The sequence below is a fragment of the Notamacropus eugenii genome, chromosome 5 (genome assembly GCF_028372415.1).
Source record: "Notamacropus eugenii isolate mMacEug1 chromosome 5, mMacEug1.pri_v2, whole genome shotgun sequence".
NCBI classification, from domain to species: Eukaryota; Metazoa; Chordata; class Mammalia; order Diprotodontia; family Macropodidae; genus Notamacropus; species Notamacropus eugenii.
The window spans coordinates 230,523,343-230,547,953 of NC_092876.1; the positions used below are offsets into that span (position 1 = coordinate 230,523,343).

The window sequence follows — 24,611 nt, forward strand, 5'->3', positions numbered from 1 at the left end:
TTGTAGAGAGGAAAAGATAAGAGCATAACAAAATTCAAGAGACAATTTTTCCCAGATGATTTTAAATCATCATATGCTTAACTAATCATGGAAAACAAGGCCATTTTGTAAGGTTATTTTGCATTTTTCTAATTTTCATGCATTAGGCAAATAATAGCCAAATAATGCTAATGAATAAGAAATGCTACACGTTAGGAATTACATAACCAGAGCTTTGAGAAACAACCTTAAATTCTTCCTAGGAGTTTTCTTTTTTGCAGGAAATGTGGGTTCCATAAGAGTCAGAGGGTTGTCCCCAATAAAGAATTGTCCAAAACTGGTCCAAAAAAAGTGCCCTAAGGAAACTTTACTTTGACCTGTGTTTGGTGATCACACTCTATATGCAAAAGGTAGCTAAAGAACTTTGCTCATTCTCTTTGGCTTAGAACGCCCTTCCACAACTACTCAAAGTCTGCCCAACCTGTAAGACCTACCTGGAAGTTCACCTACTCCATGGAAACCTTTAAACCTTCTATGATTTTGCCCAGTTGTTGGGATGGATGGAAGGAGAAATATATTAAAATTGTGTGCAACTAGACTGTGTAGTGGAAATGAACTGGGACTAAAGTTAGGAAGAACTGGAACTAAATTTGACCTCAGTCACTTACTAGCTGTGTTACCCTGGACAAGTCACTTAGTCTCTGTCTGCTTTGGTTTCCTCAGCTATACAATGTGGATAATAACAGCACCCATCCCATGGCATTGTTGTGAGGTTCAAATAATACAATATCTATATAGACCTTTAGTGCCCAGCACATCGTAGCCACTTAATAAATTCTGGTTTCTCTTTCCCTTCCCCTTCCATGTAAAACCAATTAACCGATCAACAAGCATTGATTAAACACCTACTATGCACTAGGCTCTCTGCTACGCATCAGAGATACAGAGACAAAAGTGAAGACAGCCCCTGCTTTCCAAGTGATGAGGTTAAGCTAAAAATATTTAAGTTTCCTTCCTGTTCAAAATCCCTAGACCCTGAATCACAAACATTGTTTTTAGTTATTATAAAACTGCTCCATCTGCTAATGAGAAATGGTGGCAACAAAAACACAGCAGAGGGCACTGCCCAAGCTACACCCAGAGACAAAAAGCAGCACCAGAGTGCAGGGGGACGGTGATTCTCTCCTTCCTCTGCTACAGATATTTCCCTCTCTCTAGTCTTCTAAAACAAAAACACCAGGCAATTTAGTCCTTATTAATTATCCTCAGGTATGGTTCTCTGTTGTTCCACGAATGTGCGCTCCTGGTTTTTGGAAGAACAACAATCCTATCTCATGATTCTTTGAGTGTGTGTCTCTTAAAGTCCCCAAAGACACTATTTACGTGCCATTGATGAATGAGGCAACTAGGTGGTACAGAAGACTGAAGAAGCCCAGAGCTAGAATCCTGCCTCAAAAATTGACTCATTTTGTAACCCTGGGCAAGTTGCTAAACCACTAAACTTTGGTTTCCTCATCTGTAAAATGAGGGAGTTAAACTTGGCAGCCCCTAAGATCTCTTTCAGCTCTAATTCTATGATCCTACATCCTATAATCCTATGAGTCACCCAAAGAGATGATTAAGCATGAGGTTGCAGGAGGTCTTAAAAGTCATTTAATTAAACCTTCTGCCTTCTGGCAGGAATACATATAAGTCACTTCAGAGAAATAAGAATCAGGTTGATTCTATGAAGAGTAGGAGTGGAGCCTCAGGATGTGAGCATAACATTATAAGAGTGGGTATGAATTGTTATTACTAATATAATAAGGTGAAATGATATTATTATAACACTCAGGGTCTCCTTATTTTTATCCTTTGCTCTAATTTGGTGTTAAATTTTGTTGCTGTTCAGTCATTTTAGTCATATCCAACTCTTTGTGCCCCCATATGAGATTTTCTTGGCAAAGATACTGGAGTGGTTTCCCATTTCCTTCTCCAGTTCATTTTATAGATGAGGAAACTGAGGCAAACAGAGTTAACTGACTTGCCAAGGGTCACACAGCTAGGAAGTATCCAAGATCAGATTTGAACTCACAGCTTTCTGAGGTGACCAGGCTGGTCATTTTACCCCCTGCACCACCTAGATGCCCTTTATTTAAATATGTTAATTTTTATTTTTTCTCTAACTAGCCAATGATCTGACTGTACCACAGCAGCTTTAATACGACTTTCTTATTAGTAACTAATCAGAAGTTGACCTTACACCTAAGTGGCAGTAATTAACGTTTATACATAGTTTAAAATTTTAATATGTAATTCCTAATTATTTCCACCTTTTTTCTTGAACTTCCTTTCATCACTGCAGAAACAGAAAGAAACCCTGGAAGAGTAAAGGTTATTTTGTATTCATCTAATTTTCATGAATTGCTATATCCAAATACCACCTGGTGACCAACCTGCAATCTGCACTAATGGAGAACTGATGGAGTCACAAATCTATCAAATGTCAAATAAATATGTACCCATTTTACAGATGAGACAATTGAGGCCCAAAGAGTTAAATGACTCAAGATCATATGACTAGTAAGTGGCAGAGAGGGACTCGAACTTTCTGACTACAAGTCAGAAATGCTTTCCATTATAACATACTACTTCTTTTGAAACCTTAATAGCTCTTAAAGGACAACTGCTATATTTATATACAAACTTTTTCACTGAATGATGCTTTCTCACTACAAGTTAATATATAACTTATAGGGTTCATATTGGGGGGAAAGTCTAATGTGTGGGTTAATTCTACCATTTAAAAATGAGTTATGACCCATAGGTGCCTTTTAGGGAGCATAAGTTGCTAGATTTATAAAATAAATAAACTGATAAATATAATGAAAAGAGAATGGGATGAGTCAGAACATTTGGGTACATATTCCAACTTATGAGTCATATAACCTTGGGCAAGTCACTTAAAATCTTTGGACATCAATATATGCAAAAGATGGGGCTAATAGCAGTACCTGATCTACCTCACAGGACTGTTATGAAGACCAAAGAAAGAAAACTCATAGAAGCACATAGGAGCTAAAGCATCCCACTTAGGCATTATTTCTATTGCTGTTTTTATTGTTAATGTTATTATTACATTGCCTTCACAGAATAATAATCTCCATTGGCATATTCAGAAATGCAGCTATTTGCAGATGAGGGAATTTATCTTCTAATGGCCAAACTTACCCTGATCAAATGAAAAGAAACAGGGCAGAGTCAAGATGGCAGAGTGAGAGCAGCTACTCACCTAGGGTCTTAGACAAACTCCTTGAGATACCTCTAAAAAGAGAATCTGACCAAATTTTGGAGGGGCAGAATCCAATAGGAGACGGACTGTGGCAGTTTCATAGTCCAGGACAGACTGGAAGGTGGAAGGGAAGAATCTATTCCACAAGGGTGGAGGAGCATACAGCACACAGCACAGTGTCCCTGCCTCCCCATGGCTGAACAGGGGCAGTCTGAGGAAGCAGCAGCACGGCAGGATAGCAGCTCAGGGCGAGAGTCCAGAGGAGCCAAGCAAGTGAGAGCCATGGAAGGAGGCCCAGGTATCCAGGAGGCCCTGGAGCTCCAGCTGTCTGGGACAGCTCTGTTCCTCAGCCACAGTAAGGGGAATAATCCTTTGCTATTTTCCTAGCCTCAGGTGCTATGAGACTGTTTGCTGCTTCTACTGATCCCACTGACCCAGGACTTTTCTGGGGAAATACTTTATGGTTCTTTCAAGGTCAACAAGGGGAGGGGGAGAGAGCATATACCAATCACTGTGTCATTTTGGCTCCCAGAAGTTCAGGTAGGTGACTTACAAACATTTAATCTACAGACTGAATACAATACAGGTTGTCATCTTCTCTGCAATAGCAGTCTAAGAGAGTAGCCCAGAGAGCTAAAGGTTAAGAGACTTGCTCAGAATCACAGTCAGTCTACAGCTGAAGTAGGATTTATTCCTAGGTTTGAGGCCAGCAGTGTCTACTACACCATGCTACTTGCTTTGCTGTTGAGTCATTTTCAGTCATATCTGATTCTCTGTGATGCCATTTAGGGTTTTCTTGGCAAAGATACTGAAATGGTTTGCCATTTCCCTCTCCAATTTGTTTTCGTAGATGAGGAAACTGAGACAAATAGGGTTAGGTGACTTGCCCAGGGTCACACAACTAGTAAGTGTCTAAGGATGGATTTGAACTCAGGTCTTCCTGACTCCAGGGACAGTGCTCTACCTACTGTGTCACCTAGTTGCCCTTATCCCACCCACATATGAACATAGACACATGGATATATTTACATGAGTAATCTACATATTCTCTACTGAAGCACTCCCCTAATATTCCATTGCAAAAATGGAGATTACTTTGGGTTCTCGAAGGCTATGCCAGCTGAGTCCAAGCTCTGACAGGTCCTGCCAAGCTGGAAAGGTTGTACATATAAACCTGGCAATGGATGGTATGTTTGTTTTCCACGAGCTAGGTTAGGTAATCATGCAGTTTCCTCTTCATAAGGTCAGCCACCAAGTGTTGAATTTTTTAGACCTTAGCAACTCATAAGTTACCATGTACTGAGGCATAGTAGGATAATGACCTATTTTAGTAGAAGTAGTCACACTGACAAAACCATAGCTCTTTTGGAATTCTAAAATATTCATTAGTCTGTATATAATTCTAATGAATTCCTCTTAGATCTCCACAGCAAGTATAATGGTTAACTTATTCAAAAGTTTCAAAACAGTGGTTCTTAAACTGAACTCCATGAATAGATTTCAGGGGTTTCATAAACTTGCATCAGAAAAAGAAAGAGACCTTTAGGTGGCACAGTGGATAGAGTGCCAGGCCTCGAGTCAGGATGACTCATCTTCCTAAGTTCAAATCTGGTAAGCAACACTTACTAGCTGTGTGACCCTGAGCAAATCACTTAACCCTGTTTGCTCAGTTTCCTCATCTGAAAAATGGGGTGAAGAAGGAAATGGCAAACCACTCCTGTACCCCTACCAAGAAAACTCCAAATGAGGTCGTAAAGAGTTAGACATAACTGACTACATTAAATTTATTTTCCATAACCGGAAATTGAAATTTAGCATTTTTATCCTTTATTTAAAAGCACTCTGAGAAAGGATTCACAGGCTTCACAGATTACCAAAGGGGTCTATGACACACAAAAAGTTAAATGCCTCTGTTCTATAATAATGAAAAGGGGGGGAGAAGCATATCAGATCAAAGTCCCATCAAAGCAGAAGGTTCAATAAATAACTTAAAACTTCAAAGCCACGACTACTAGAATTTTCTAGAAAACATCAGTTCACTGAATACAAAAAAAAGCCCACTGTGGAAAGGTACTAAGCAGGTTTTCTAGCATGGGGGGGTAAGGAAGGGAACAAGTATTTATTAAGCACCTACTGCATGCCAGTCACTGTTAAAATACTTTACAAATATTATCTCATTCAGTACTCATAACAATCCTGGGAAGTGGGTGTTACTATTATTTCCTATTTTGCAATTGAGAAAATTTAGGTGGTCAGAGATTGTGATTTACCCAGCATTACACACCTACGAAATGTATAAAGCCAGATTTGAACTCAAGTCTTCCTGTCTCCAGACTCAGTGCTCTATCCATTGTGCCTATCTTGTTGCCTCTATGTCTACCACTGGCAGTCCGGATATGAAGAATAATTTCTCTTTTGAGAAAAAAAAAATGGATCTTTCATTTATTGTCTCTAACACTGCAATCCACAGAAGGATCTCTTGTTGCAGTCCTTGAAAGCTTACCCCAATTTAGGATTCACAACAACTGCAGCGGGTTGATCCAGTTGACTGGAAACAAGCCACTTTCTGTACCTTCCGTCCAGTTTGGCCACTTCTATTCGATTGGTGCTAGCATCAGACCAATAAATGTGCCTGAATTTGAGTAAAGAAAGTTAAACAACAAAAAAGCTAGAAATTCTGCATCAAAAGTAGACATTTTAAGACGAATTCACTTAGCATATTTTTAGAATATTATTCTTAGAATTATTAATATATATTATTCTTAGAATATTTTTATATATAAGAGTAGGAGAGATGTTAATCTAAGATGGGAACTCTTCCACTCAGCCTTAGAGAAGCTGACTCTCCTCCCTCCCACCTCCTTTGGGGTCAGAAGGAACTTAGAATATAGAGAACTCATCAGCTCAGAAGAAAAGATGAAAATGGGTTTTAAAAATAACATTTGGCTCAGCAACGTCCTCCAATCCTGATTCATATTACTTAACATGTCCAAGTCATAACAATTCCAATTCCATCGTAACAAAGTCTCAGGTCAAGAAGAAAACAAGACAGCAAGTAAAAAAGAGATCTACCATCCCCTAACTGGCAGATGGAAATGCCACATTCAAAAGATCCTGGATCTTCAGGTTCTGGCCTCTGGCAACATCTCAAAGGTTTTGTTCTTTGGCAATGGACTCCCAAAGAAGTGGTCCAGTATAAAATTTTATTTTAGCTGGAACAGTGGGGAGCTAATTAACATCTTCAGAGATGAACCTGTTAGCAGATGAGTTTGCTGAAAGGTGAAAATTAATTTATACTACAAATAATTCACCATTCTCCAGGAACTTTGTTGGTCCCAAAGCTCCTTCTCCTCAAACATCTTCCCATTAAGACTTCCCTTTCAGGAATATAGATGTCTCTATGAATGCTTGCACTTTGCCCCTAATCTAATTGCTTCCCCCTAAATGTCACTTTAGCCCATGCATCATCTTTGAGCTTGAACTAAATAACTATATTAGTTTAATGACATCGGTCAATTAGATAATTATTCTGCCTATGGCTTCTATTTAGAGACCATTACCAATCCTGTGGACTTTGGGATGTCAGAAAAATTTAAATAAATAAATAATTTTAATAAGGAATAGATATCAAATGTGACTTCTACCTTCTATCTAAAAGATGCCTCTGCCACCCCCTCCTGCAAAAGAGTTCATGGTGAAAGCAGGAGTCATTTTTTGATTCCTTATCTATACTTCGAAGTCATTTCCTGCTAAAGCCTCAGACCTTAGGACCTGTAGTCCTTCTACAATGATAACTGGCATAGAAAAAAGAAAGATTTCTAAACAGCCAAATTTTCTAATGGAACTATGAAAATGAGGCCCAAATCTACAACACTAAATAATGCTGTTACATAGTGAAGTTGGCTTTTGAAATCCATAATTAATTATGTATGTTTTCATACTTAGTAGATATTTAGTATCTTCAATGAGATGCGATCTTTAAGAGATTCATAGACACTTTAAAAGATAACAAATAATCAAATGATTCAAGAACCATCCTCTCTTACCTTCCAACCCAATCTACCGCTATTCCATCAGGACGCACAATATATCTGAGATTCAGGTCAACTTCCTTCACAGGATTATTCCCACTGCTGTCAAAGGTAGGGATATAGGCACGTTTGATGGCACCAAAATCAGAGCCCTGACCTAGGACAGTATAATATATAACACCTGCAGAGATAAAACACAGAGGTGAATCTCACATTGGGGATAAGAACAGTTAGAGATCTAGGGATCTAGTCAAATGAAATGATGTCAATTCATTGAGGATTCATTACTGTTGTTAATTCAACTATATGGTCAAACTCCAAAGCCTCTGTGTGTGTGTGCACATGTGCACACGCACATGCTCATGTGCACATGGATACAACACATGAATATATTATTATCATATGACCATCATGACTAATAAAGACCTACTCTAATGCCTCATTGTAACATGGAGGTAAACCAAGGTTCTCAAAGTCCATGCTGGTGAAGCACAGAATCAAGTGAGCTAAAGCACACAAAATGCTTTTCAGACTTTAAAGTGCTACATCAGTACTAGCTGTTATAATTCAAGTTTCTTTTCAGAGGCAGCCAAGTGCCACAATGAATAGAGCTCTGGGCTTAAAGTGAGCAATACCTGAATTCAAATCCTGCCTCAGACACTTAGTGGTGACTCTGAGCAAGCTACTTAACTGCTCTCAGCCTCAGTTATCTCATCTGTAAAATGATGACAATAGATAGCACCTAACTCCCTCTTTCAAATGAGCTAAGATAAAGCCACTTGTAAACCTTAACCTGCTATGGAAAAAAGAGGATGAAAAAGAAAAAATACACCAATCAAATGATGAATTTTTGTAGCCATGGAAACTCAGAAGGAAGAGTTTTAATCCATGTCAGCAGAGAGGGCACCCCTACCAATGAAAGCACAGTCACTTGAGGTACTGGAGGGAATGTGCCCCACAAAAACTTTCACTGATGGATAACAATGATGTTTTCTTAGCTTCCTTCTCTTTGCACCTTTTAGCTTCCAGCTCCTCTTCCTCAATTCACCTGCTTAAATGGTTTTTTTCCCACCTCAATTTAACAAACATTCATTAAGCATTTCCTATGTGCAAAATAATGAGGACATAGAGACAAAAAAAAGAGTATCCCTTGCCTTCAGGGAACTTACATTTTACTGGGAAATACAACGTGGCAACAGATAAGTAAGTACAAGATGATTTGGGGAAAGAGAATGAAGGGAGAAAGAGAGAGACAGTATACTAAACTAGGGGGAATCCAAAAGGACTTCCCATTTAAAAGGTGGTGGCTTCACCACCATTTAAAAACTGCCAGCCAACCTCACCCACATCACATCTGTTTGCACTTCTCTTGGTTCCATCCATGCTTGTTGGATGATCTGATTGAACTGGCTCTTGTCTTCTTGTGGGCTTCTGTCCACAACTGCTTCATGAGGTGATGCTGCTTGTCACTTTCCATCACCTTCTTCTGCTGCATTTTGAAAACCAGCTTGTACTATTTTAGTAAAGTTCCAACTTTACCACTTGAATTGTGCTCTGGCTACAATTTATAAACATGAGCCAACCTAACCAGGGCCTGCTCAAGAACAATTTGAAGTAGGTAGCATTTGGTAAGATAAAGACTATGTGGCCATAAAGTGGACATTTCTGCAGTAATTTTTGATTTATTTCTATCTCTTCATATACATCTACAATCAATCCAATCATTCACACATTTGGAAAGAATTTTAGTTGTTGTTGTTCATTTGTTTTAATCCTGCCTGACTCTAGGTGACCCCATTTTGGGTTTTTCTTGGCAAGGATACTGGAGTGGTTTGCCATTTCCTTCTCCAGGTCATTTAACAAATGAGGAAACTGAGGCAAACAGGGTTAAGTCACTTGGCCAGGGTGACACAGTTAGTAAATGTCTGAGGACAGATTTGAACTCAGGAAGATGAGTTTTTCTGACGTTAGGCCCAGCACCCTATCTACTGCACCAAAGAGAACAAAACCTAATCCCTTCATTTGACAGAGAAAGAAACAAGGAGGCTAAATTACTTGGCTGAGGTGAAAAACTTAGTAGTAGAGTCGAACCTGGCATGCTGGTCCCCAAACAGCTACACAGTTTAACTCAGTGGAGAAAGCTCTGGCCTGGAAGTAAAACAGCTAAAATTCTAATCCAGAACCATCCGTGTGTGACTTCAGACGAGCCACTCAGAAACTATATAATATTCATACGAAGGCAGAAGAAGAGCCCAATGCAGTCTTGCAAAAGTAAATTCAATGGGACCTGAAGTAGCTGCTTCTGGAGATAGCTGCGGTTCTTGATAATTCTCTGTTGGGAGAAGCAGCATGGTGTAATCCAAAGAACACTGGATCAGAATCTGAATTCAAACCTTATTTCTGTTATTTGTTAATTATGTAGCCCAAAGCAGATCCCCTGACATCTTGAGGTCATGGGTTTCTGTAAGGAAGTTGAATGTGATGTCCTCTAAGTTCCCTTCTGGCTCTAAATCTATGATAATATGAATTGAAGCTGTTTTTCAGATGTTTCAGTCATGACCCTAGAGAACATTTCCTTGGTAGAGATACTGGAGTGGTTTGCCATTTTCTTCTCCAGCTCATTTTACAGGTAAGGAAACTAAGGTAAACAGGGTTAAGTGACTTGCTCAAGATCAGACAGCTAGTAAGTGTTTAAGACCAAGTTTGAACTCAGGACTCCAGGCCTAGAATTCTATCCACTGTACTACTTAGCTTCCCATGAATTACAGAGCATCTATTAAATAACCAAAGATGAAAACACAAATAGACTAAAATTTTACTGCAAAAATCAAAGCAAAGCTTGCTGGCCAAGTTCACCCAATGATGAGATTCTTCCTCTCCACAAGCAAAACTTGATTTACTCATATTAAGAAGGATAAAAAAACCCTTCTAAATAAGTTCACTAGTTGACAAAGCTCATTTTGTTAGTACTTAAAACAAATAACCAAGTTTATTTATACTCACTGAGGCCAATGCCCTCAGGATCCCAGTCATAATCAATGGCCTGGATGTGTTCCTGATTGTCAAGGTAATCAGAGTACTGCTCTGATGAGAGATTGTATTTTCGAATTCGAACATTGTCTGGTAGGAGTAGTAAGGGAGGGTTACCTGTAAACAAATGATGAAGTTCCTTTAATTTGTATATCATTTCCTTCTGCCTTTTTCTGAAATTTGGGATAAGCACTAGGAAACCCCCAAACATCTGTTTATATATATGCACTTGAAACATCTCTGATCAGTTAGCTAACAAGTTTTGATGCTCAATTGACAGTTTAGTCTATCAAGATGGTTTTTCTCATTTCTATTCCAGGGGGAAGGCCTGGGTATCAGTTTCAACTAAACCTTCCACATGTTAATTAAGGATCTTCTATGTGGAAAGCACCAGGTTAAGTGAAGGAATTAAAGAGAACTATGCTGACTCCATCCTATGACTCAATTCCGGAACTAACTCAGTTCCCTTTTTATTCAATTAGGGGTCTAGTCCAAACTCTATCTTGTCAAAAAACTTTATTCAGTTATGGGAATTGGGAGAAAACTTTATTGCATCGTTTGAACCTAGCACTAAGTGTCTGGGAAACTGGACCACCTCTTCCTACTGCTTAGAGACCCCTAATCAAAGACCTAGGCTATGCTGACCAGAAACTCAGTCAGATCCAAAAAGGTGCAAAGGGTTTTCTCACAATAGTATATCTCAAGAACTCCTGTATCTTATCTAAAATCTAGCCCCATACTGAATAATCAAGTATTTCCATATTCCCTTGTTTACAGACCCTTGGGGGGAGTGGGATGCCTCTTTTTCTGAATTCATGAAATTACACCTGTTCACTCTTCCCCTTCCAACTTGGAAAGTCCCTAATCTTTTTTCCAATTAGAAATCATATTACCTAGCATTGTATTGTTTCTTTTTAATTAAGTGGCTGTATTTAATTAGTTGTTTTTAATGTACAAAATTCTGTTACCCCTTGTACTCAGGATTCAGATCTAAGCTGAGACAATCTGGTCTTGGTTTGTTGGACAATTAGAATGCATTACTTAATAAATCAATAAGCTTGGAAGATCAATCCTTTGTTTTCCTCAGTCTTTTGATCTTTCACTCACCTCATAAGGAAGAGACAAAGATTGGGTTAAAACATGACTCCATGTCCTTAAAAAACTCTACTAGGAGGATATGATGCATAAGTGTCTATAATACAAATTGATAACTAACAAGTATACACAAGGGTCGCAAAGCTAGAGTCAGGTGAGGTCTGAGGAGAGAAAGACCATTAATGACTGGGAAAATCAGGGAAAGTGTCATAGAAGTGGAATTTTATCTGGATTTGAAAGATTGGTAAGATTTTCATTCCCAACAAAGGGATTGATTGCTGGGGGCAAAGGCACCGGGAGAGGGAGAACATCATCTCAGGTAAAGGGGTAATCCATTTGGCCATAGTGCACACATGGAAGAGGTGAATAGTATAAGATGAGGCTGGAAAGGAGGATGGTACCAGGTTGAGGAATGTCAGGGTTTCTTTTTGCCTGCTTTATCTATTGTTCATTCTTAGAACTCAAAGGGCTGGATTAGGAAGGAATTTTCCCTTATTTGTCAGCCCTTCAATGACTTTCTTTTTTTCCACTTAATTTTCTCTTTATTCTCTGGCATTGATTCAGTAAAGACTGTGAGCAGAAGGTCATATGACAGAAACAAAACATTCATAACCTTAATAGAAGTTTACCCGAAACTTCTCATTGTCTTTATTTTACTAACAGGTTTTTATTATTTTTTAAGTTCTGTGATCCAATTTAGCTTTTACTTAATGAGAAAGGGCAATTTGTCCTTTATGTTATTTTTTAGCCTAAAATAAGCATTTCATTCTCTGAGATTCATCTCTGAGATGCTATGCGTAGATAGGATTTTCTTACTTAATGTATTTGGGCAGCTATTTTCAGTTGTGTAGATTTCAAATCCAATTTATGTAACTTTTAGGAAATCACATTGTCTTAATCTCTCTACACCTTAGGTTTTCATCTGTAAAATGAAGGAATTAGACTGATCTTCCTTCCAGCTCCAGCAATCTATGGTTCTCTATAAACTGATTCCTTCCTAGATTCTGCCTTTTGATGTGAATGTAGGGATTTGTTTCAATCACTCCAGCTTGAAAATAGTTAAACAATTTTTAAATGTGCTGCTTAATTATCAGACCAAACTTTCAAAGTGCCTTTACTCCACTTTCATGCCTGAAATACTCAGTGGATGAAATATTTAAGTATGCAAATCAAATGCATGTTCTAATGTGTTCATTTGCATGCCAAAATTGAACAGTTAAAATTTTCATTTTAACCACTAACCATTTGACATGCAAATTAAAAATACTCTTCTCCTAGCATTCCCCCTTGAGCCACTAGCATATGTCCCAAATCAAAATAAATGGGGCCATAAAAAACTTGTATACAAAATTGGGTTATATAGATTTAGATGATAATATTGGGAATTTGACCTGCTATGTATTTCTATTCCTTCCATTTTGTCATTTCTAATATCTTACTATTCTTTCTGCTTTTTTCTAGTTCATATCTCTTAATTTTATGAGACAAATTCCTACTTATTCAGAGACAGATTTTCTGGTGCTGACATTAACCTAAGATGTAGAACTAATGACTGAAGTTATAAATGAGCCAGGCCCCTTCTGTCTGTGATCGTTAGTCCATAGACAATAAAAAGGTAATCTGTCAACAAAGTGTCCTTGATTTGCCCCTGTTTAATGGGACCATTTTCTGAAACATCTTAAGTTACACTGCCTAAAACCTTGATTCAGTGGAGCTGGGAGTCTGATGGTTTCATTAATTTCCTTCTGCTGACAACCGTGACATAAGCAGACTTTTGTTGTTGAGCAACTAACTTGAAGGGAACTATCCAACCCACATATCTTTTTCTGATAAAGGTATTTATCAAGGTGGTCAAGAGGCAAGATCTGGGACAAGTAGGACATGACTATTATCATTTCAATTCCTATAGGTTTTAATATATGTGTTTTCTAAGGCAAGGGGAAAAGGATGATGAATGAAAATGAAGAAATTGTGGTTCTTAAATGGATTCTCCCCCAGTGATAAATGTATTCACATCCCCACTGCCCGTCAGGTTGATTTTTCACCGATGACATCCCAATATCATCTAAGCATACCATTAGCAGCACACTGTTTTCCCTCGTGGTCACCCACAGACCTGAATCCATCCGCACAGATACACTCATAACTTCCTTTGGAGTTTTTGCAGTCTTGGGGACAGACTCCAAATTGCTCACACTCATTGATATCTGGAGACAAAACAAAACCAAAAATGTATTTTTAAAATTCACTCCATAGAGACTTCAGTTCAGTTGTTTTTCAGTCATATCCAACTCTTTGTGAACCCATTTGAGGTTTTCTTGGTATAGATACTGGAGTGGCTTGCCATTTCCTCCTCCATCTCATTTTGCAGATGAGGAAACTGAGGCAAAAAGGGTGAACTTACTTGCCCAGGGTCACATAGCTGGTAAGTATCTGAGGTCACATTTGAACTCAGGAAGATGAGTCATCCTGATTCCAAAACCAGCGCTCTATCCACTGTACCACCTAGCTGCCCCTAGAGACTTGCCTCTGTTCAAATTTACATTTGCCAGTAATGAAGATCAAGGAAAACTCAGAGGAAAGAAAGAAACCAACAAGTGAAAAAAGAGAAACCTAAATAAACACAGTAGTTTCAGCCAAGAAAAAGATAAAGGACTTGAAGATGAGGTCAACTTTCAGTTTCAAAAAACCATCTACAATTTTTTTTTCTCTTCAAGGGTATCACTTTCCCTTTGCTAACACAGTTTTAAGGTGCAGGAATCTACCATTTAATCTTTAAATGATAAACTCTTGCGTTTCAACTCCCCCAAAGAATGCTTTCACTCATCTCTACTTAAAACATACCATGGAATCAGGAACATTAAATCCCCACTGACCAGAACTGCTGAAAACATTCTTAACTCTTGTCATTTTTAGTAAGCTGTATTCTTATCACATACTTTGGAACTGATTCATGATGAGAAGGCAAAACATGATGAATATAGTAAGATTTTAGAACTTATAAGCAAATCATATGATTCTTGGCAATGACCCCTAGACTGAAATCCCAAAAGACTAGAGAAGACAAGCCTGCCCCCACTAAGACAACAGTTCTCTTCTTTGTTCATTCTGAAATGTAAAAAACATAGACATAATCCTAAGGGAATCTGATAGTTTAGCATCAAGATATCTCACAAAGAATAATTGGAGGACTTAAAAACATAATTAAAAAAAAATCTATGTTACCAATGCAGGAGTTTCGGTCTATAGCACTAGCATTGTACCCTGGCCTACACGAACAGATGAAGCCTCCTTCTTTTAGATTGGTACAATTATGTTCACAGATATTTTCAGCACAGGTCCTTTCTGCCCCTGGATCTGAAAAAAAAAGAGAAAATTATGAAGAAAAGCAGTATTAATTGAAGATCCTATCAATTAAAAATTCAAACTGCATGTCAGAAATAGACCCTCATCTATTCTCCTTGGCAATGATGTTATAGAAAAAAAAATTTTTTTCCCTTTAGGCATTTATGGAAGAAAGGTGCTTTTGTGATTTATTTTTTAAAGACTGAAGTCTCCCTATCTTACCCAACCTAAAAGTACAAGGGCTACTTGCAGACAGGTCACATTTTGATAGGAAAAGGAGCTTTTACCTTCTCTGTTTCTAACCTGAGCCAATTTGACTTTTCTTAGACAACCAGGTGCCCTCCTGCACTTGTGGGAAAACGAAGCAGACACTCAACTCGCTTAGCACATTTCAGCTCAGAACTCCTGAGCTCAAGACGCCCCCCAGCAACAGCCACTCTGTAGCTGTGTGTCACTTTACCCAGCTACTTTAAATTTTTGATGAACTCTACTATTTTTTGTTGTTGTTGTTGTTCACTTGCTTCTCAGTCATGTTCAACTCTTCATAACCCCATTTGGGGTTTTCTTGGCAAAGATACTTAAGTGGTATACCATTTCCTTCTCCAGTTCATTTTTACAGATGAGGAAACTGAGACAGAATTGTGTGACTTGCCCAGGATGACACAGCTAGTAAGTGTTTGAGGCCAGATTTGAACTCAGGAAGATGAGTCTTCCTGACTATCCACTGTAACACATAGTTGCCCAACTCTACTATGGAATCTATGATTTTGTTGCCTGGGGAACTCCTTCAGTCAAGGTACATCATATTAGTATGAATATCTAACTTCCTTTAAGGCTCACCTCAAGTATCATCTCCTACATGAAGATTTTTTGGATTTCCAAGGTACTGTTGCTTCTACCACACCTAACCTCCCCCAACACCACCACTCACACAGCAAATCTTGTATTTATGTGTTCATGTTAGATCTCATCCCTAAAAATTCCTTGAGGGCAGGGACCTTATCGTTTTTACCTTTGTGCCCCCAATGCCTTGCACGGTGCCTTATGTGAATAAATATTTACTTTAAATGAAGTGAATTGAATGAAAGGAAATAAAATATCATTAAATGAAATGACATGAATTGTGTACATGCATGCATATACACTTGTCCATGCACGTACATGAAACAGACTAAGAAAATCTATTAGCTTAGCACTATCCTATGAACATCAAGGTCCATGCTTGGATGGTGATAGGTGGAAGTATTATGAGGTCTTTCCAAGGAAAAAGGAAGGCATATTCTAAACAAGTTATAAGATTGTACTCACTTTGTAAAAATCCAAATTCTCTGCTTTGTGAGGCCTCTGTGAGCACCCGCAAGAAGTTACCTTTGCTCTGGACCTTCTCCTTCCTCCTGTCCATTTTTGGACATTCCCTGCCTAAAACTCCCTTCTCCAACTTTATTTAGAAACTTCCATGCCTCATACCTTTTACAACCAGGGTCTCATAAGCCCATCCCTAGTTTCTTTCTGCCTCTGACACCAGAGATGGAAAATCAGTGAGATCAACTGAACTAAGAACTGATGTCCTCACTATAAAATGCACGAACCTTCACCCATGTGGTTGAGCTATATTTATGCAGAAAGGAAGAGAACAAGCACTTATTAAGTGCCTACTGTGTACTAGGCCACATGCTAAGTATGCACTTTACTAATATTACCTCATCAGATTCTCACAATAACTATGAGAGGCAGGTGCTACTATGATCCCCATTTTAGTCAGCTGGGGAAACTGAGGAAGATAGAAAGATTAAAGGACTCACCCTAGGTCACATACCTTGCTCAGAGTAAGTAAATGTCTAAGTATGGATTTAAAATCAGGTATTGATTACTGCTGGAGAAGGATATGGCAAACCATGCTTGTATCTTTGCCAAGAAAACCCCAAATGAGGTCATGAAGAGTCAGATACAACTGAAATGACTGAACTATTGCAACTTCCTGGCTACAGGCCCACCCACTCTGCCACCTATAAGACAGGCATCCCCAACATCAACTAGGAAAATAGCTAATGAAACTTAAGTGCATCAAATTCACAGACAGCCTCTGTGAAGGACTATAACTGGCCCCCATCTTTCTTCTTGCCAGTGCTCCCAAATCCCATTATTTTACCATTCTAACCACTAAGATCTGGTTATATTCTGTCCTCTAGTGACAGAACATTGTTTTTTCCTGTGTATCCTTTGAAATGGACCCTTTTCCCTTGGCCCTGTTCCTCCACGCCCTCACTTCTAGTTGTCACATCTTTAGACCTTTGGTTTTTTATTACATGAACTAAAACACATAATTTTTAAGATCTATCCTTTCATGGCCTGCCTGACTGTTGTGAAACTTTCTCCAAGTCCAAAAATTAATGTTGATTCATTTATATGAGCTTTTTTGTTTCATTTTGTTTTACTACATTTACATGCTGTATCCATTCGAATTTGTTAAGTAGTACATTTCCCAATCAAATATGAGCACACAAGTAAATTTTCATTTTATAAAGAAGGAATGACTGTTACCAAGTATTTCAGAACACTGAGAAAGTCATCCCAATATAATAATCTCCCAAATATTGGTTCCACAAGCAATTAGCTTTCTTTCTTTACAGATCATTGGTGCTAAAATCTTGATGTCTTTTTTAAACTTTTAAAAGTTAAGGAAGTTATATCCAAATGACTCAATGATCATTTAAAACAGAAAAACAGAAAAACAATGAGGCAAGGAGAGGGGAAAGAGGACAGACCATAAATGCATTAAAATAAATAAATATTGTAATAATGAAAAAGTGTCACATAAGGACACTTAGAGGTACAAATTTTATTTTCTAGCCAAATTATTGGACCACATAATAATCCCTAAGCCTGAATTCTACTGTGTTGCACCTTCACCACTTCAAAATGCAGCCTCAACACTCATGATTGCCTTGGTGAGGATAGTCTTTCTTCTAATGCATATTATAGCCCCTTTTCATTTTAGTAGATGATTTCATGAGTTGCTATACCACCAGCACCCCAAATGTTTCTAAGAAGATACTTGGGCAATGGACCCATAGCCTGTTGATGGATATGCCCTCAAAGTCTTTCCAGCTTGGTGAGACTTGCCAGAGTCTGGGCCATAATCTTAAAAAATTCAGGGTCTCCTCCACACCATAAGGAGTAAATACTTAAGTGAAGGCTTTACATCAGTGGTGTTAAATTCAAATAGAAATGGTTCCTTGTTGGCTGTACATTGACTTAGAAAACCATAAATTAATGTTGCATTTTTATTTATTTTGTTAAGTATTTCCCCAATACATTTTAATCTGGTTTGCTGTGCTCAAGATTGCCATGGGCTGATTCAGCCAGTGAGCCACATGCTTGTCCTACATTATAGAGCACTGGGCTTGGGAATCAGACAGACTCAAGTTGATATCCTGCCTCAAACACGTACTAGCTCCCTGATCCTAGGCAATTCAATTAACTTATCTATGCTTCACTTTCCTCATCTGTAAAAAGTAGAAGATAAACTTAAGAGCCTCTAAGGTAGCTTCTAACTTTAAATTTATGATCCTACGATCCTGAGATGTACCAATACATTAATAGCTGAAAAGAAATGTGACCTTAATTCCCATACTCACTTAGGTGCTACCTATTTTCTGTAAATATATGCCAGTTTTAATTAAATGCCATTAAAAAGCACTGTGATTAATTTCAAGCAGCTAAATTAGCATGGGCAAATGAAAGAGGAACCAATTTTTATCTAAGTCTTAAACTTGGAAAGATTCCAAGCACCTGCTATGGTTTACATCACTCTGTCAACAACAGAGACAGAATCTGAGAGTAGAGTAGCTTTGGTAACTCAGTTTATGTCATATTTATGTTAACTCAACAGATTACCTCATTTCATAACACTGCATGGAAGAGTATGTCAATATATTGCACATAGTATTAATCCAGATTGCTAGGAAATAGTTTGGTTCCATCAGAATCAGAAGTTATGAAAACCCACAGAATTGATCAACCAAGTACTTATTAAGCACCTACTATGTGCCAGGCATTGTGCTAGGCCTTGGGGGTATAACTACAGAATGAAGAAATACCTATTTATGTCTTCTCCAGGACATTCCTCCTCTATCATCCCCACTTTCTCACTGATCTTCTATCATTCCCTTTTTCTCTACTGCCTCCAAACATTCCCATGTCTCCCCATCTGCAAAAATTTAATCCTCCTTTGATCCATCCATTCCTATAAGCTCTTGTCCCATATTTCTCTTCCCTTTGGAGCTAAACTCCTTGAGAAGGTCATCTGTAATGGGCAGATGGCCACTCCTTCCCTCTCACTCTCTTCTTAACTCTTTATAGTCCGGCTTCTGACCTCATCATTCAACTGGAATTACTTTCTCTAAAGTTATTAATAACCTAGTTGCCAGATCTAATGGTCTTTTCTCGATCCTCATCCTTCTTAACTTCTTAGCAGCCTTTGACACTATAAATCACTCTCTTGTCCTTGATATACTCTTTTCTCTAAGTTTTCATGACACTGCCTTTTCCTGGTTCTCCTCTTGACTATCTGATCACTCCTTCTTGGTCTCCTTTGCTGGATCTTTATTTAGGTCACACCCAAGGCTATGTCCTGGGCCCTCTTCTCTTTTCCCACTATAATTCTCCCTCAGTGATCTCACCAGCTGCCATAGATTCATTTATCATATATCTGCTGATGATTCTCAAATCAACTTATCCAGTCCTAACCCCTCTGTTGATCTCTGATCTTGTATCTCCAATGGTCTATTGTACATCTTGTCCTACAGACATCTTAAACTGAACACATCCCAAACTGAACTCATTTTTTCCTCCTAAACCCTTCCCCAAACTGCCTGTTGATATTGGGGGTATCATCACCTTCCCAGTCACCAAAGCTCATAACCTAAGTGTCACCTTCAACTTCTCAATCTGTTTCACACACACACACACACACACACACACACACACACACACACACACACACACACACACCCATATCCAATATGTTGCCAAGGCCTGTCAATTTTACCTTGTGTCATCTCTTGCATATACCCCTTTATCTCCTCTGACAGTATCACTTCCTCATCTTCTCATGCTTAGACACTGCAACAGCCTTCTGGTTAGTCTGTCACAAGTCTCTCCCTACTTCAGTTCAATCTCTACTCAGCTGTCAAAGCGATCTTTCTGAATCACAGATCTGAGAATGTTGCCCACTCCTCCACCCCTACTCCGTAAACTCCAATGGTTCTCTATTACCTCAGGGATTAAATTTTAAATCCTTCATAACCTAACTCCTTCCCACAAATTTCTAGTCTTCCTATGCCTTATACTCCCACATGGACTATTCTTTCCAATAACACTGGCCTCCTTAGAAAGTTGTTTCTCCAACAAAACACTCCATTTCTAGATTCTGGGACTTTTTGCTGGCTGCCTCCCCCCACCCCCTATGCTTCTCCCTCCTCAATTCTCTCCCTCCTCATTTCCACCTCCTAGCTTTGCTGACTTCCTTAAAGTCCCAGCTAAAATCTCATCTAAACATAGCTTTTCCCAATCCCCTTTGATTTGGGTGATAATGATAATAATATTAATTAACATTCATATAATGCCAATTACATGTCAGGCACTGTGCTAAGCTCTTTACAAATATTATTTTATTTAATCCTCATAACAACCCTAGCTGGTAGGTGCTATTATTATCCCCATTTTACAAATGAGGAAACTGAGGCAAATAGAGGTTAAGTGATTTGCCCAGAGTCACACAGCTAGTGAGTATCTGAGGCCAGATCTGAACTTACATTTTCCTGAATGTAGGACCAGCACTCTTTCCTTTGTACCACCTAGCTGCCTTTGTAGTAATAGTAGTGGTGCTGGTGCTGGTGCTGGTGCTAGTGGTGGTGGTATTAGTGAGGTCAACAGTAGCAATAGTAGCTCTAGCCCTTAGCACCGGTGCCTGGCACAATTTTGTTGTTCAGTTGTGTCTGATTCTTTATGACCTCATTTGGACTTTTTTGGCAAAAAATACTGGAGCAGTTTGCCATTTCCTTCCCCAACTCATTTTACAGATGAGGAAACTGAGGCAAATAGGGTCATATAGCTAGTAAGTGTGTGAGGCCACATTTGAACTCAGTAAGGTGAGTCTTCCTGATTCCAAGTCCAGTGCTCTATCCACTGTGCCACCTAGCTGCTCACGTTGCACCTATTAAGCACTTAATAAATGACTGTAAAAGATTAACTGACCTACTCCCTATGAGCTTACATTTTAATGGAGGAGACAAGTACATGCAAAAATATATGTACAGTAAAAATATAAAGTTGATAAATACAAATGTGCACAAAGTATTTCAATAAAAGGTAGTTTGGAAGGGCAACACTAGTATTAGGATTTAGAACAGTGGAGACTGAGCTGTGTCTTCAAGAAAAAGAGGAAATCCATGCAGCAGACATAAAGAGGGAGCACATGGGGGACAACCAGTGTCTATAGAGTAGAGACTGAATGTTAGATGTGAGAAACTAAGAGATTGCTAGTTTAGCATTCTATGAGAGACAGAGAGACAGAGACAGAGAGAAGGAGACAGAGACAGAGAGACAGAGAGATTTCTAATGAGAATAGAAAAAGCAATAGACCCCAGATTGGCTAGGCCTTTATTAAATGCTAAAGAGAGGAGTTCATGTTTTATCCTAGAGGTTACAGGAAGCCCCTGGAATTGTTTGAAAAAGGGAGTCACATGGTCAAATCTGCATTTAAGGAAAATTACTTTGTCAGCTGGGGCGGGTGGCACAGTGAATAGAGCACTGGGCTTAGGATCAGGAAGACTCGTCATCCTGAGTTCAAATGTGGCCCCAGACCCTCACTAGCTGTGTGACCCTGATCAACTCACTTAACCCTGTCTGCTTCTGCTTCCTCATCTGTAAAATGAGCTGGAGAAGGAAATGGCAAACCACTTCTGTCTTTGCCGTGAAAACCCCAAATGGGGTCAGGAAGAGTTGGACGTGACTGAAATGACTGACAGTAACTTTGTAGGGAGGACTGAGGCAGAGAGAGACCTGAGAAAGGAAGACAATTAGACAGCTGTTATAATAATCAAGGCAAGAGATGATGAAGGGCTGAACTAAGACAGTAGCTACGTGAGTTGGGAGATGTTGTAAAGGTAGAAATGGAAAGATTTCTACAGATGGCACACTAAGATAAAATTTCTCACATGTGGTATTCCTATTTTTAACAAGTACTCTGAGATGGTATGATAGATTAGAAGTTTTAGATGATTTTGGAGAAAAGCTAGCCCAACCTTTTCATATTATACATGATGAAACTAAGTCCCAGAAACAGTGAAGGCAAAAGGCAGCAGAAAAGATGTTAACTTTGGTTTGGAGCATGTTAATTTTAAGGTGATAATGGGACATATTGATGGCCCTGTAGGCAGCTGGAGACATAAAAAGATACAGATTTGGGAATAGCCTACTTGGAAATCATTGCATCATATGTTTAAAGCTGAAAAGAACCCTAAAATTCTCTAGTTCAAACCCTTCATCCTCAAAATGAGGAAACTGAGGTTCAGGGAAGTTAAATGATTTGCCAGAGGTCACACAATAAGAAATTATAAGAGTCAAAATAAAAATCCAGTTCCTCTGACTTCAGTTTTAGTTCTGCTTCTACTAGTAATGGTCAATGGTTGTGGAAATAAGTAAGATTACCATGGGGAAAAACTGAAGAGAGAAGAAAAGATTGTCGAGAACAATTTCAGGTGCAACATTTATTAGTTGGGGTTGGAAAGATAATGCAAAGCCAACGAAGGAAGTGAAGGAGTGGTTAAAGGATAGAATGGATCTCTGAAGCCACAGGAGGAGAAAGTACCCAGTAGGAATGAGTGGTCAGAAGTTGCAGAAATTAAAGAGTCTGAGAACTGAAAAGGAACCAATGGATTTAGTTACTGGAGGTCAATGTTTAATGTTAGAGGTCAATGTTTAGTTATTGGAGGTCAACCTTTGAGAGCACAATTTCAGTGGAGTGGTGTAGAGTGGAAGCCAGATTGCAAGGGAGTGAAAATATGAGTAGTGAGAAGAAAATGAAGGCCTTGAGCATAAAAAATATACTTTTTTTTCAAGAAATTTGTTCAGTAAAGTGAAAGAGAGGTAGGATAATAACTCAATGAGGTAGAAGGGTAAAGGGAATGCTTACTGTTTCAACATGGGACTAAGAGGGAGAAATTAAAAGACATGTGAGAAAGAGAAGACAATAAATGGAAAAATGTCCTGGAGAAAGAAGGAAGGAGCAGAATGAAGGTTGCAGGAAAATAACATCATTATTACAAATCTCTCTAATTCTCTCTCTCTCTCTCTCTCTCTCTCTCTCTCTCTCTCTCTCTCTCTCTCTCACACACACACACACACACACACACACACACACACACACACACACACTGTGTGCCTTCTTGGTACTTTCATTGGTTTGAAACTTGGTATAGTTCAACATAAATGATCAACAATGCCAATAAAAAAAGCTTTGCAAACCTCAAAAAAAATATAGCTGTAGATATAACAATGTTTTAGTAAGAGTTGTACTTACTGCAGCCTGTTTCATCGAAATGGTTCCCACAATCATCAAAGTCGTCACATACATAACTCAAAGGAATACAGTGTCCATTGCCACATTTGAATTCATCTTCTGTACAAGGTTTAGTGGTTGGGTTCGTACCTACATTTGAAAAAAAAGGTTCAAAATCAAGACTCCTTCCTGCATAATGTTTGGGGTGGGGGGGCTGTTTGTCCAGAACTTGTTCTTAAGACTAGAGCTTCTCCCTCTTCCCCATTGTCCCCTGTGACCAGACCCATTCTTTGGAATCACACATGCAATATGCGTAATTTAGGAGGCAATAATGAGGGGATAATCTCATTTTAAAAAAGTTTTCACTCTCTAAAACCCACCATCCACATAGACTGTCTCTGAAATAAACATTTTTTAACTGTAGTTTCAATCTTGTCAAAACAGATCTATCTAAACATACCCTTAATACTGCCAAATGATTCATGGCCGTACAACTCCCTCTGGGATGAGCAACCCCCTTATTTTATAGGTTAGAAACCTACAGTATCAGGGAGATTAAGGGACTTGTTAAAGGCCATACAGCCAAGATAGTAAGAGATTCATTAAGAGAATACATTTTCTGGATATTCCAAATGATGCCCATGTAGAAGGAAAATCATAGAAGGAATGGGGAAAATTAATCATCCATACTTGCTCACTGCCCTTTTAACTATTTGTAGTTTCATTGCCAAAGTCAGTCCCTTCACTGACACTCCTCTCTGTATCAGTACATTGCTTGTGTGTTTCTGAGGCCAAAAGTAACCATCACTTGGTAGAATCTTTCCATGATGAGTCTCTCCTAAATTAGCTACACTGGTCTTCAGATTACAATATGGACCCGTACATCAGCTTTGTCAACATGATAGCCCTTTTGAGGGTTCTTACTCTCCATTGGTTTAGTCTTTGAAAACCAAGGTTCACTTCCATGTCACTGCAGCAAGATTTTAATGGAGATTTTTTTCTATTGACCAGATTCAACAAACTGACCAACTGTGTGCTCAATCTGAGGTGTTTAGAAATGGAGAAAAATAACACTTTTCCCAGCTCCATCCCAGGTAAAATGCAGTACTCTTCATTTTTTACTCCCATGCCACCCTAATTTATAATTTTCTCTTCTGGAAAATGAATTTTCACTCTTTAAAAATGTACTCTGATATGAAATACTAGGGTTCTGCTCTTTAATATAATGTTTTCACTAATGGTACTGAGAGAGAGCTATGTGATTAATCATCTAAAATAGAACAGTAATTAACAACCC

General features: G+C 38.6%; 1 protein-coding gene across 2 annotated transcripts in view; it reads right to left on the reverse strand.

Annotated features, from left to right (window-relative positions):
- Positions 1 to 24,611, reverse strand: part of LRP2 (LDL receptor related protein 2) — a 253,428-nt gene that overhangs the window by 25,981 nt on the left and 202,836 nt on the right. For both annotated transcript variants that reach the window (XM_072612238.1, XM_072612237.1), the window contains exons 63-68: positions 23,336 to 23,464; positions 14,632 to 14,763; positions 13,482 to 13,613; positions 10,285 to 10,428; positions 7,297 to 7,462; positions 5,754 to 5,882 (exon numbers count right to left, since the gene is read on the reverse strand). In XM_072612238.1, the coding sequence (XP_072468339.1) occupies positions 5,754 to 5,882; positions 7,297 to 7,462; positions 10,285 to 10,428; positions 13,482 to 13,613; positions 14,632 to 14,763; positions 23,336 to 23,464 (832 nt within the window). The remainder of the gene's footprint in view (positions 1 to 5,753; positions 5,883 to 7,296; positions 7,463 to 10,284; positions 10,429 to 13,481; positions 13,614 to 14,631; positions 14,764 to 23,335; positions 23,465 to 24,611) is intronic.